The sequence below is a fragment of the Chrysochloris asiatica genome, unplaced genomic scaffold (genome assembly GCF_000296735.1).
Source record: "Chrysochloris asiatica unplaced genomic scaffold, ChrAsi1.0 scaffold00442, whole genome shotgun sequence".
Classification (NCBI taxonomy): domain Eukaryota; kingdom Metazoa; phylum Chordata; class Mammalia; order Afrosoricida; family Chrysochloridae; genus Chrysochloris; species Chrysochloris asiatica.
Window position 1 is genome coordinate 1,022,769 of NW_006408960.1, and position 15,108 is coordinate 1,037,876.

At 45.9% G+C, this 15,108-nt stretch overlaps 1 protein-coding gene across 1 annotated transcript in view; it reads left to right on the top strand.

Annotated features, from left to right (window-relative positions):
* Positions 1-15,108, top strand: part of MYO9B (myosin IXB) — a 109,759-nt gene that overhangs the window by 39,178 nt on the left and 55,473 nt on the right. Inside the window, exon 6 of the mRNA XM_006877133.1 lies at positions 12,013-12,107. Within this exon, the coding sequence (XP_006877195.1) occupies positions 12,013-12,107 (95 nt within the window). The remainder of the gene's footprint in view (positions 1-12,012; positions 12,108-15,108) is intronic.

The window sequence follows — 15,108 nt, forward strand, 5'->3', positions numbered from 1 at the left end:
TTTTTTTTTTTAAGAAACAGAAAAATTTTTTTACTTCTAAACAATTCCTAAGGTGCTCTGGTAGTGTAGTGGTTACAAATTGGGCTAGGAGCCTTAAGGTTAGTAGTTCGAAACTGCCAGCAGTTTCGCAGGAGAAAGATGAGGCGTTCTGCTCCCGCAAAGATTTACAGCCTCGGAAACCCTGTACAGGGTCACTATGAGTCGGAACCAACTCCACAGCACATAACCACCAGCACCAAACAGTTCCTAGATAAGGACGATTTATCCAAACCCACTGCAACTTTACAGGACAGAGCAGATCTGCGCCATAAGATTAACAAGGTTGTAAACCTTTACGGAAGCAGACTGGCAGTCACAGCTTTCTCCTATGGAACAGCTAGTGGATTCAAACCACTGGCCTTTCAGTTAGCAGCCAAGAGCTTAACTACTTAACTGTGCTACCAGGTCTCCTAAGGGGCTATATAAACTAAAATTATAGCTATGTTTTTAATGTACTAATTGAAAACATCAATCATTTTAGTTTCTGTATCACCTTAGACCTGGTGGCACAGTAATTAAGCTCTTGGCTTCCAACTAAAAGATCAGTAGTTAGGAGAAAGATATATGTGTGTGTGTGTGTGTGTAGAAGTTGTGGTGCTGTGGGTTAATGTGCTGGACTGCAAAGACAGTTTGAACTGCAAGGTCAGCTGTTAAAGCTCACCAGCCGCTCCTTGGAAACCGTATACAGGGTCTCTTTAATTCAAAACTGACTTGACGGCACTTAACAACAGATATATGTATGTGTGTGTATATATACACACATACGTGAACTCCTGGTGTGCTGGACTGCAAACCACAAGGCAGTTCAAACCCATCAGCTGCTCATTGGAAACACTACAGGGTCCCTATGAATTGGAATCAACTTGATAGCACTTAACAATGACGTGTGTATATATAAGAACCTGTGGGGTGGATTTAAAGCAGTAATCAGAGGAAATTCCATGGTTATAAATATTTCCTTTCCATAAATATGTAACAATGGCAGAATTAAATTTCCAACTAAATAATATAACAATAAAAAGAGCTTCAAAAAGTTTGTGGAAAATGACATGAAAAAGAGAATGGATTTTTTTTTTTTTAAATCTCTATACATATAAGCCCAGAGAATCCTTCAGTAATGAAAATTGAGGCTTGAATTTTTTGTTCCCTCAGCTTGAAAAATGCTGGGCATATTCTTCCTTTTTGGTTTTCTGATTCCAGATCCTTTGTACATTTTATTGTAATATTTGGCTTTATCTTCTTGAGCTGATCTTTGAAATTTTCTGTTCAGCTCTTGGACCCACTCATTTCTTCCATTTGCTTTAGCATCTCTACGCTGGAGAGCAAGTTTCAGTGTCTCATCTGACATCCGTTTTGACCTTTTCCTTTCTTGTCTTCTCAATGACTTTTTGCTTTCTTCATGTATGATGTTCTTGTTGTCATCCTGCAACTCTTCTGGTCTTCGGTCTTTAGTGTTTTATGTATCAAATCTGTTCTTCAAATGATCCCTAAATTCAGGTGGGATATATTCAAGGTCACATTTTGGCTCTCGTGGACTTGTTTTCATTTTCTTCAGTTTGAATTTGCATATGAGTAATTGATGGTCTGTTCCACAATCTGCCCCTGCCCTTGTTTTCACTGATGATATGGAGCTTTTCCATTGTCTCTTTCTGCAGATGTAGTCAGTTTGATTTCTTTGCAGTCCATCTGATGAGGTCCATGTGTATAGTCATCTCTTATGCTATCTAAAGAAGGTATTTGGAATGAACAAATCATTGATTTTACAGAATTCTATCATGCGTTCTCCAGCATCATTTCTATCACCAAGGCCATATTTTCCAAGTACTGATCCTTCCTCTTTGCTCCCAACCTTTGCATTCCAATCACCAGTAATGATCAATACATCCGGATTGCATGTTTGGTCAATTTCAGATTGAAGAAGTTGGTAGAATTCTATTTTATCCTTACTGGCTTTAGTGGTTGGTGCATATATTTGAATAATAGTGGTGTTAACTGGGCTTCCCTGTAAGCTCATGGATATTATCCTATTACAGACAGCGTTGTACCTCATGACTGATCTGGATATGTTCTTTTGACAATGAATGCAACACCATTCCTCTTCAATTTGTCATTCCCGGCATAGTAAACCATGTGGTCATCAGATTCAAAATGGCCAATACCAGTCCATTTCAGCTCACTAATGCCTAAGATATAGATGTTATCTGTTCCATTTCATTTTGACAACTTACAATTTTCCCAGATTCATACTTCGTACATTCCCTGTTCCGATTTTCAATGGCTGTTTACAGCTGTTTCTCTTCATTTTGAGTTGTGCCTCATCAGCAAATGAAGGTCCCATGGGCTTTTCTCCCATGGGCTTTACTCCATTCACGTCATCATGGTCAACTCTACTTTGAGAAGACAGCTCTTCCCCAGTCGCATTTTGAGTGCCTTCCAACCTGAGGGGCTCATTTTCCGGCACTATATCTGACAGTGTTTCTCTGCTTAAGGACTAAGGTGCGCCTGACCCAAGCCATGGTATTTTCAGTAACCTCATATGCCTGTGAAAGCTTGACAGTGAATAAGAAAGACCGTAGAAGAATTGATGCTTTTGAGTTATGGTGTTGGAGAAGAATATCGAAAGTGCCATGGGCTGCCAAAAGAACCAATAGATCCATTTTGGAAGAAGTGCAGCCAGAGTGCTCCTTGGAGGCCAAGATGGCCCAACTTCATCTCTCATACTTTGGACATATTGTCAGGAGGGACTAGTCGCTGGAGAAGGATATCATGTATGGTAAGGTGGAAACTCAGAGAAAAAGAAGAAGACCCCCAACGAGATGGATTGGCCAAGTGTCAGCATCGATGGACTCAAGTGTGGCAACAGTAGTGAGGTTGGCCCAGGATCGGGCAGTGTTTCATTCTGCTGTGCATAAGGTCGCTATGAGTTGGTACTGACTCAATGACACCTAACAACAACAACAAAATACATACAAGCTCTGGGCCTCAAGGTCTGTTTGAATCTCATGAGCTGTTCCTCAGAAAGCCTATAGAGTTGCTGTGAGTTGGAACCAACTCTGTGACACTTCACAACAACAGCAGCCTAGATAGAGAGGGGGAAAGTGAGTGTCCTGGTGTGACGCTGTCGATATGCTCTGAACCGAAAGTCAGTTTGAACCATAGGTAGACAGTTCAAACTCACCAGCCGCTCCTCCCTTGTAAATCCTTACAGAGTCCCTGTGAGTTGGAACCAACTCGACTGCACGTAACAGCAGTGTGTGTGTGTGTGTGTGTGTGTATAAGAGAACATTTGCCATTGCCGCCGTCTCTTCATGTCCAGTCCAGCCACACCAGCCGAACTCCCCATGCCGCACACCTGGCACCACTGTCCATATCCAGATGTTCTTCTCTCTCACCTCTTCTTCCTTTTTTTTTTTTTAAATGAGGAAATTCCCAAATGATTTGCCCTAAAAGAAACGTAAATGGTTTCCCCTCAAGTAGATGAAAAGAAAAGTTTCTTTTTTCTTTAACTGCCTAACCCAAGTTAGCAGGTATCCACACTCAAAGTAGTGAATCATTTCTCCCTCCCCTGCACCCTTGTTAACCATCCATAGAATGCTTCTTTTAGCATGAAAACCTCTTCTTTTATTGTGAATTGAGTGATAGTTTACATGGGAGAATATTGGTTTTGCACTCATCCTATTGTATTCCGTTCCATTGCAATGATTACAATCCCTCTGTGCATCATCATTCAACAGTATTTGCTTGGATTCCCTCTAATTTTTTTGTTTTTGTTTTTGTTTGTTTTGTTTTGATGTACATAAAAATACTCAGGAATACATAATCATTTAAACAGCCAAAGGGCACTTTCTGCAAGCCTGCCTCCTGGCGACCAGCACACAGCCTTTCTCTTTCTATGAGTCTAGAGTCCTCAGCTGCTCTATCTCACCATGTCATCATCTCTGCCTTCGTCTTTGGTGTCACTGTTTCTCTGGTTAGAGTCCCATGTTCCACTCATACTTTTCTCCCTTGATGGTCCTAGGGTTCTCTGTTCCTGGAATGTAAGATTAACTGTTGTTGTTGTTAAGTGCCATCGAGTCAGTTCCGACCCATAGCGACCCTGTATAGTGTTTCCAAGGAGTAACTGGTAAGCTTGAACCACCAACCTTGTGGTTCAAACCGACTGCAATCCAGCGCATTAGCCCATAGCACCACAGCAGAAATCCTTGTAAGATTAACTACTCCCCCTTTATGTTACAAAACTTCTACCTGAAAGCCTTTTCTTCACTTTTACAGAGGTGGTCTTATACAATATCTATCCCTTTGTGACCAAATAACTTCACTCAGCATAATGTCCTCCAGATTCCTCCTTGTTATATGGTGTTTTGTAGATTCATTGTTGTTTCTCAGTGTTGTGGAGTATTCCATTGTATGTGTATATCAATGTTTGTTCCATGAATTTTTTGAATCGCCACCAGAAATCCAAGAGAGAATGATTTGGATATGGACCAGATAAAATAAGCCCATGGGAAACGGATGAATTTCTCCAATATTTTTTATGCAATAAGAATTAAGCAAGACAGTGTTCTATCAAACCTTTATTTGTTCTTTATTCTTTCTATAATCTATCACCAGATTTCATTATAACATAAACCAAAATTTGGTGAAAGTATGAGATAAAATCACTTGTTTTATAATAGTTTTCATCTCTAAGGCCCACTCTCGTGCTCCTACCGTCTTCCTCCCCTTCCCCCTGGCTGCTATTCTGAGACTCTGGCCCCTAGTGAGCACCTGTCTGTTTCTGAGGGCCTTGTCCTAGCCCCCAAAAAGCCTCAGTGGTGCAGTGTGCTCTTGTCTACTAGCCTAAAGGTTGGCAGTTCAAATCTACCCAGGAGCTCCATAGAAGAAAGGCCTGGCAAATTGCTTTCATAAAGATTACAGCCAAGAAACCCCTGTAGAGCATAGGTCTGCCGTGACACAGGTGGACACGCTCATCAGCAGTGGGCTGGGTTTGGGTTTCGTCGTTTCCTCCCCAGAAGTTATTGCTGCATTTCTCACATTTCCTTCATGTCCGTGGCTGACAGTTCACGCTGTCCAGGGTCTGAGTGGTGCTGACTTGTGAGCAGGAGACCGGCAAGGTAGAGGAAGCTCATACCCCGTCCTTACACCGTGCCTGCTGCTCATCTATCTTGACCAGCCACTGGTGATTGGCAACAGGAAGAAATAGACCTAGGAGCCTTCACCTTCTCGTTTGTGAAATGGGAACAGTGGGGAGGTGTGTGGGTGACTCTTCTACTTCCTGTGCTACACCACACACACATACACACACATACCCCACCCCACCCCACAGCTACAAGTGGTTCAGACCAGGAAGAGGGTGAATGTCCTGCCTCCCACCATGGCTGCTGCCCCTTTTGCATCACTCCTCCCTCCCCCTCAACACCCCATCTCCCCCCAGCCTGCACCTGATTCCTGTTCTGTCTCAACTCTTGCTGTGACCTCTGACCACCTTCCCTGCACAGCAGCTCAATCAGTCAGCTGTGTTTTCACTTCCTCCCCTCTCTCCTCCTCCCCCACTGTCTGCTCCCAGCCCCCCTGCTGTAAGTCCCCACCACCACCACCCTCGTGTTTTGGTGCTTACTAAAAAACAGAACTAGGGAGCTAGAAACAGTGATTGACTTCAAGGGACTCTCTCTCAAGCGGTCAGAAGACTTGTAGGTCAGGAGGCAGGCTGGAAACCTGCAAGGCGTACATCTTAAGATCCATAGGCCAGGTGACAGGAAGAGAGCAAAGTTGAGAGTTCAGGTGTCAGAGAATGAGTCTGAAGTGAATCTCATCATCAAGAAACTCCCATTTCAGCTGATTGGTTGCCTTGGATTGCTTCACATCATGGCAGGTCGCACATGACATATCAGCAGTAACTAGTGGAGTGTTTAGCCAAGTCTGTGGCAATCCTAGCCTGGTCACATTGGCCTAAAATTAATCATCACACCCTAGGGAGTGTGTTTTTCTGTCCTCTTCTTACTTGGTCCCCTGGGCATGCGCCCTGCGAACCTGACCCACAGCCGTGCCTCCTGGTTCTGCTGCTCCACGTCCCTGCTGAGCCCAGAAGATACTCAGTGCTGCTGCGTACCTCACTTAGAATCTATGCCTGAGTCTTCAGCCAGTAACTGTTACGTAGACTTTAAGTAGCCCCATGTGTGTCAGAGTAGAGCAGTACTCCACGGGCCTTCCCATGGCTGCTTTTTTGCAAGTAGATCGCCAGAAGTTTCTTCTGAGGCACCTCTGGGTGGCCTCGAACCTCCAACCTTTCGGGTAGCAGCTGAATGTGTTAAGCATTTGCATGACCCTGCAACACCTGGGTTCAAACCCAGGGCTATGCTAGCCACCCACTCTGGGACTTAGAAAGGGTTTGGTAGACCCACTGTGCCTCAGTTTCCTCACCTAAAAATAGCAACAGTGTATCTGTTTCTTGTTGTTGTTAAGTGCCATCTAGTCGGTTCCAACTTGTAGCAACCCTGTATAGGGTTTCCAAGGAGCAGCTGGTGGATTTAAACCACTGACCTTGCAGTTCAACCCGCCCTTGCAGTCCAGCACATTATCCCACAGTGCCACACCAGGACTCTATCTGTCTCTTAGAAGAGCACAAACAAGAAAGAGTGTCGTGGAGCCTAGCGTGGGGTTGGTCTTTGCATGGTGGTGTTACCTACCGCCTGTAAGCTAGAGGTATCAGAAGGAGGGATGGAATGACTCAAACTCAGCATAAAGATGATTCTTTTTTAACCATTTTTACCATGGCACTATTTCTCTGCTGCATTTGATAATTCATTGGCTTGCTGCACAGAACTCTCAGGCCATGGTCACGGTTATGTGCTTAAGTAGTTAGCAGGTTCCACCTCAGGCTCAGGATTAACGTAGAGCTTACAGGATACAGGGAGACCTGTTGTGGCACTGTGGCCTAATGTGCCAGACTGCAAAGTCGTTTGAACTGCAAGTTCAGTGGTTCAAGCTCACCAGCAGCTCTTGGAAACCCTATTACAGGGTCGCTGTGGGTCGGAATCGACTTGATAGCACTTAACAACAGTGACAGGCTACAACTCAGGAGAAAGGATACAGTTCTTCAGTCAGGACTGCTTCCAAACTGGACAGCTCTCAACTCTGTTGGCCGTGCCCACAGGCAGGCCTCTGTCTCAATCAAGCTAGCAGGTTTGTCCTGTCCCCAGAAGTCATCTCCAGAAGTTCTCTCGGCCATGCTAGCCTCCTCTCAACCTCTGCCCTACTGGCATAAATGTAACAACTCTGTGACTACCAAGAAGTTCTCAGAGGCACACCACTCCACCAGCAAGCCTCCTGCCCAAAGACACTCCGCTCTTGCTCCATGCAGCCAGTAAGCCCACCACAGCCATGTGTGCCAGTCTCTTGGTTCACTGTTGGTACTGCAACTGCTATCTCATGCCATCTGGCACCATCTCATGCCATCTTGTGTCATTTGTGGTCTCGTAGATTGAAGAGGTTCTACACAAAGACCCCAGGTTCAAAGGACTAACTGCACTCTTCTTGATGGTAGTTAAATCCCCTTCAATCTCTGTGGATTAACTCTTTTATGAGGCGATTTCTCCCACCAAGACCATGAACTGACTGGTCTTCATGGTAGGCCACAGTCACCTGTTTTGCTTAGTGATAGACCAATCCCCACAAGGGTTTTATGCACTTCATTTGCATGGTAAGCTATTCAAACACTTCACTTGATTGTGGCCTAGGAAATCTTGGCAGAATTATAAACCCTGGTCCAAAAAGGCCATGTATTAAGAGAAACCTAACTATTGCACTGCTTCTCCATTCTTCCTAAAGTGCAAAGATTCCAACCAACAGAAGGACTACCCAGCTAGAAAGACAAATGTGTCCTAGAATCTTATAAGCTGGAGAAGACGTTTAACCGTGGGTTTCTCGGATTTAAGAAACCTCTTTGATGTTAGTTGCTATCAAGTGTGCTCACGATGACCCCAGGTACAACAGAAGAAAACTCTGGTCCAGTCTGTGCCACCTTCACAACTGTTGATATATTTTAGTCCATTTTGTAAGCCCTTACGTATTTTTAGTGCCTTCCATGCTACAAGGCTCATCCTCCAACACTGTAGTGCACACTTCTTTATTGTGATCCACAGGATTTTCCATGTGAGAGTTTTCAAAGCCAGTCACCAGGACTCCCTAGTCTGTCTGGATGCTCTCCTGAAAACCTCTTGATCGTGTGTGATCATGCTGGTAACAAAGCTTTCGACATCACAGAAACCTTTATAAACTTTTCAAAAGAAGGATCTGGAAGATGAAAACTGTTTGAAAGTGTTTGGATACCCTCCAGCTCTGGGCATTCCTGGCACAGGGTTGGTGGGGGAAAGGGGTTGTCCATCGACTCTCTTGAACCCGAGGCCTGGGCCCAATTTTACTTAGAAATCATGGCCAGAGGGTTTAATTATGGGGTCGTTTCTTTCTATTTCTTTTTTATTTATTTATTTGTATTGTGAACTGAGTGATAATTTACATGGGAGAACAGCAGCTTTACACCATTGTTTCAATGTAATGATTACAGTCTCCTCTGTGCATCATCATTCAACTGTGTTTGCTTCCATTCCCTCTGTTTTTGTTTTTGTTTTTTTCAGGAGGGGCCACTTATTTCTTCTTCCATCAGTTTTATAAACTTTTAGTAACCAAAACACTAGTTTGCCTCCGAATCAACCATAACTTGTGGCATCCCAACATAGGTCAGACTAGAGCTATGCTCTGTAGGGTTTTCAGTGGCTGGTTTTGAGGATGCAGGTTGCCAGGTCTTTCTTCTGAGGCACCTCGGATTGGGGACTCAAACCTCCTACCTTTTGGTTAAGCGCTCAGCTTAACTATTTGAACCACCCAGTACTCCAAAAGCCCTTAATAAGGGTGTATGTGTATGTGTGTGTTTCCCAAAGAATACAACTTACATTTAATTTTTTTTTTTTTTTTTGTAACTCTGTTATGAAAGAGGAAAAATTGGTTATGTGGAAGCCTTTCCTGGAAGCGTTTTGCCAGAACTCAGGGGTTTTCAGGCCTATGGGGAGATAGCATTGGCACCTGGCCCTCCCCAACCTTGCACCCAGGGACCACTTGCTCCATTCCTCCCACCTGACCCCACTCATTATATCCCAGGCCAGGTTGTGCCCTGATGGCTCTCTGGGAAAGGACAATAGCTCCCCTCACTGTATGAACCAGGCCAGGCTTTCCTCATTGGATCAGACATGTAATCACACAAACCGGATATTTTTAGACTGGCTGTTGAGACACGCTATGTGCTGGGATCACATACCAGACACATGAGGTCACCCCTCCTGGGAGCAGTCGGTGAACTCGGAGCCAGATCTCAGAACGGATGGTGGGGTGGCTGGTGGCCGCATTCCCCATCAACCAAACTCTGTGTTCCCAGGGCCCTAGTCCCGGCTGTTTTTCTAGAGATTGCTCTAGATAGACCCCAGGAGCTTCTGGGTAGCACAAACAAGTGGTCAACTACTAGCCAACCCTTTGGAAGCTTGAACCCACCCAGAGTTGCTATGTCGTACTGTCTTAGAACTGCTGTCCTATAAGCCCCATGAGTGGTGGCTTTCAAGAACAGAAATGTATTTCCACATCATTCGGGAGACTAGAAGCCCTGGCGAACTGCTTCTGAAAGGTCCTCCACCGCCACTGCACACACGGGTCACCATGAGTAGGACTCAACTTGGTGGCAAATGTTGTTGATTTGTTTTTATTTACTGTGGCCCTAGCTGCCTCTTTCCTGGAGCACCTCTCTCCTGGGAGCCCGTGCACTTAAACACAACCAGGGGGCTAGATACAGAGAGAGAGATCTGGGGTTGCCACTCACTGTCCTGGGAATCCTCCCTCAGCCCCACCTCCTTTCCAGCTTTTCCTTCCCTGTCCCAGTCTTTCCAAGGCCCTCTGTCTATTTAACCCCCTTGGTGTGGTGGGTTCTGAGGGGTGGGGGTGTTCTCTGTCATAATCTGGTTGGATATGGGTTGGTTGGCTTCCTGGGAGGCCCCAGAAGGGAGCCCCCCAAACTGCACAGTCACTGCACTCTGCTCCCAACACCTGTTGTTGTTGTTAAGTGTCATTAAGTCAATTCTGACCCATAGCGACCCTGTAAAGGGTTTCCAAGGAGCAGCTGGGGAGCTTGAGCCACTGATTTTGTGGTTCAAACCAACCTTGCAGTCTAGTGCATTAACCCACAGTGCTACACCAGGACTCCTCGAAGAGGTTTTTTTAAAAAACCTTCCACTTGTTTAAGTCACTGGACTCCTAGAAGGCAGGCCATCTTCACCTCCACGGTCTCCACCCAGCCACGTGGGCCAAGGCCAGGGGGAGCCTCTTTCTTCTGTAAAGAGCCCAGCGATAAACACGTCCATCGTGCTCTACAGGCCAGGTGCGGTAGAGCTCTATCTGCCTTTGTATCTCGAAAGCAGACACAGATGATTTATCAATGAGTGGGCATGGCTGTGTGCCAAGGAAGCTTTACTGATGAATACTGTCGTCAGTGGTGTCAGAATTTTCATGAGTTATGACATTATCTTTGGATTTTTTTTCTTTCTCTAATTCACAAACGTAAAAATCATTCTTGTCTGTTGAAAGCAGAGACTCAAACATTCCTACGTCTACACCTATGCTTGTCGCAACTGTTCACAACAGCCAAAAGTTAGACACAAAAAATTTACCCATAAATGGATGGATAAACACAGTTTGGCCCAAATGCACAATAGAATACTGCTCATCCAGTCCTGGTACCTGCTACCACCTGGCTGAATCATGAAAACATCATGTTGAGTGAAAAATGCCAGCCACAAAGGGTCATAGCATGAATGATGCCATTTACATAAAATGTCCAGTACGGGCAAATCCGTAGAGACAGAAAGTGGGTTTGTGGCTGCTAGGACTCCTGGTGTGGCACTGTAGGATCAGCACTGGCCTTTGAACCACAGGGTCACAGTGCAAACCTACCAGCTGCTCCTCTAAAAACCTATACAGGTTGCTATGGGTCAGAACCAACTTGACGGCACTTAACAATAGTAATGGACTGGGGGAGGGGTGAGAAGTAATTGCCAATAAGTGCAGGGTCTCCTTTTGGGTGATGAGAATGTTCTAGAATTAGTTGATGAGAGGTGGTAATTGTATAACATGGTGACACATGGTGACTATAAGTTGTTGTTGTTAGGTGCCATCGAGTTGGCACCAACTCATAGCGACCTTATGCACAGCAGAACGCAACACTGCCTGATCCTGGACCAACCTCACTACTGTTGCCACACTTGAGTCCATCGATGCTGCCACTTTGCTGATCCATCTCGTTTGGGGGGGGGGGGCGGTCTTTCTCTTTTTTTCTGACCCTCCACATTACCAAATATGACATCCTTCTCCAGCGACTGATCCTTCCTGACAATATGTCCAAACTATGAGAGATGAAGTTGGGCCATCTTGGCCTCCAAGGAACACTCTGGCTGCACTTCTTCCAAAACGGAGTTATTGGTTCTTTTGGCAGCCCATGGCACTTTCAATATTCTCCTCCAACACCATAACTCAAAAGCATTAGTTCTTCTATGTTCTTCCTTATTCACTGTCCAGTGTTCACATGCATATGAGGTTATTGAAAATACCATGGCTTGGGTCAGGCGCACCTTAGTCCTCAAGCTGACATCTTTGCTTTTCAACACTTTAAAAAGGTCTTGTGCAGCAAGTAATGCTATAAGTAATGCCCCAGAATTGTACACTTAAAAATGGTTGCCATGCAAATGTCATGTTGTATGTATATTTTAACATGACAAACTGTTCAAAAGAAAGCGTTTCAGAGCTCTTGGTCCAGCCCCAGACTGGAGGTGCCTCTGCCACACCCAGAGTGTTTCTGACCCTTCTCTGCACTCCCGGGAATGCCTGGTGTTGGCCATTGGATGAAAGCATGACCTGAATACCCACTTCTGTTACCCACAGGCTTTCGGCAATGCCAAGACGGCCCACAACAACAACTCCAGCCGCTTCGGGAAGTTTATCCAAGTCAACTATCTGGAGAGTGGGATCGTGCGTGGGTGAGTGAGAGCCCCTGTGGTGGAGAGGAAGAATGTGCTGCCCCAGGCATCCAAGGTCTCTGTCCCCAAAGATGGGAGGGTATGAGGGCTCAGAAAGTGGGAGGGGGGTGGTCGTAGGTACACAGTCAGCACCTGTGTATGGTGGGAGCTCAGTACTGAGACTGGCCATGAACGTTTATAAACCATAGAGTGACGTGAGTGTGATGTGTCGTCTTGGATTTGATGGTGTGAGTCTGAGTTAAGCTGACCCTAAGGTCATCACTGTGTTGTGGCATGGCCCTGCCTGATGAGCTGGAGACACTTATGAACTGGGCTTGAGCAGGGACAGGCCTTGGTAGAGCTCTAGTGTGGTCTGTCTCAGGTACCACAGAGTTGCCACTGACTTGTTGTGGACCCTGGGTAGCAAAGTGAGACAGATGTCCAGGGAGGTACTGAAGGATGAGAGGGTAAATGGGTTCATGAGTTGGTGGACAGGTGCGTGGATGAACAGGTGGAAAAGGTGCTGGGTGGGTGAATGGGTTGATTCAGATGGGTTGTTTCATGAGTTGATGGATGAGTGGATGGTATATGGATGGATGGTTGGATTTATGAGTGGATGGATGGATTCATGAGGAGCCTGATGGATGGCCTAGGATGGTGTCAGTGAGACCACTGAGGCTGGGCTGGGCATGGTCTGGGTTAGATTCTGACCTAGGTTAGAGAGAGAGCTGGCAGGTATTCTCCACTGAGTAGCTGAGGGTCTGAGAAGGACCATTTAGGACTCAGCATGCATCCTTGACCAAGGCACCAGATCAGGATCAAAAGTCAGACTTACCTGCTGTGCTTAGTGCACCCTCAGGCCATGATCAGGGCCAGAGACAAAAAGTGGAAACCCTCCGTGAATTGATCATGTTTTGAGCCAAGGGGCTTCTGGGCATTCCCCAGCAGAGTGGCATCTAGAGAGGAAGCGGCTGGAGTCTGCACTGTTGAGCAGCCTGGCTGCATACAGGGGTACCTTTACCCCAGCCCCACTCCCACCAGCTCCCCGGATTCTGGTGGCAGCCATGGGACATTTTTTTTCACTAGCTTAAATTTAAAACAACAACAACCAACTATTAAGATTTGGGTGAATGTTCATAGAACAAATTAGTTTTGCACTCAACAATGACATTTTGTTTCATGACATTAGTTGCAGCTCCCCGGTGTATCAGCGCTTTTCCCGCTGCCTCCCTGGGTTCCCCGTTACCATTTGTCCTTTCTTGCCCCTCCCTGCCTTCTGTGCTTTCTGTCTGGTCTTGTGTGGCTGACTGTATTGAAGAGTACGTCCCTCACAAGTCGTGTTGTTCACTTTTGAGTCTGTCTGTTGTTTGCTGAAAGGTAGTCCTGGGGGGTGGGTTCCGTTCCAGGTTTGAAGGGTATCTAAGGGCTATAGTGTCACATCTGTATCAGTTTCTATCAGATCAGTTAAGTCTGGTCTTTATGATTTTGCATTTTGTTGTACATTCTTCTCCTACTCTGTCCAAGACCTTCTAGTGTGATCCCTTTCAGAGCGGTCGGTTGTGGCCAGGCTCCATCAATTGCTTCTGGTCTCAGGGTTGTAGAGGCCGTGGTTCACATGGTCTGTTAGTCCTAAGCTTGTGATTTTCTTCACTTCTTTGCTCTGCCTGGGGAGAGACCAGTAGTTGAGTCTTAGATGGCCAGCTAGGTGTGTGACATTTGAAAGTTCCCAGGCAACGCTGTGAACAGCGGGGTGTGAGGAGCTCTGACCCCCAGCAGTTTATTTACTGAGTACAGGCTTCCAGAAGCAGAGAAGGAGGAAGAACTCATCAAAGGTGATGAACAGAGACTGGGGATTGATCCACAGCTTCGAGATGCTTCTCCCTCTCAAAGTCTGTTTCAACAGACTACTTATATCCACAGCGTGACAGGAAGTTTATTTCCTGAGTCCTACAGCTCTGTGTCATGCTCTGTGGCTTGCGTGTTAATGTGATGCTGGAAGCTATGCTACCAGTATTTCAGATACCAACAGGGTCTCCTGTGGTAGACAGCTTTCAGCCAAGCTGCCAGACTAAAAGAGACTAGGAAGAGAAGTCTGGTGATCTACTTCTGAAAACCAGCCAATTGAAAACTAATGAATCACAGCAGAATATTGTCCAGCTCACTGGTCATCAGAAGGAATCAACTGCTAGAGGAGGACATCATGTTTGGTAGAACCATTGTCAAAGTAGAACTGGACTCCATAGGATTTTCAGTGTTAAGTTTTCAGAAATGGGTCACCAGGTCTTTCTTTTGTGGTGCCTTTGGGTGAAGTGGAATCTCTATCCTTCCAGTAAGCAGCCAGCCAGGTGTGTTTCTACTTGCACCCCTAAATTCCCCTAACTCTCTCGTTTGCCTCGTTGCCCCATCTTAAGTGTCCTGGGGCCACCATAACAAAGTATCACACACTAGGGGGCTCAAAACAGCAGGAATGTATAGTCACTCTTCCATCTGGAGGCCAGTGTTAAAATTCAAGTTGTCAGCAAGTCTGTGCCCGCTCCCTGTGGAGGCTCTAGAGGAGTATTCTTCCTTTCTAGCTTCTGGAGGCGCCATCACTCCAATCTCTGCCTCTGTCATCACATGGTCTTTGTGATGTGTATGTCTTTGTGTCCGCTCCTCTCCTGTCTCTAATAAGGGCACTGGTCATCAGATAATCTAGAATGAGCTCATCTCAAGATCCCTAATTACATCTGCAAAGACTCCATTTCCAAATGAGGTTCCATTCTCTGATTTTGGAACATAGATGATGTGTCTTTGTTCACCCTGCTGGGAGTCCTTGAGTAAGTAGTGAAGCTCTGGGCTGCTAACTGAAAAGTTGGCAGTTCAAGTGCACCCTAAAGTGACCTGAAGGGAAGCCCTGGTCGCCAGGAATCAGGGTCCACCCAAAGGCAGCTGGTTATGGACCATACTGCCCCGAGCAAAGGCTGTTCTTCAACTGAGTGGCCATGCCTGCCCCGCCCTCTCAAACTCCGCAGGCTAAGACTCC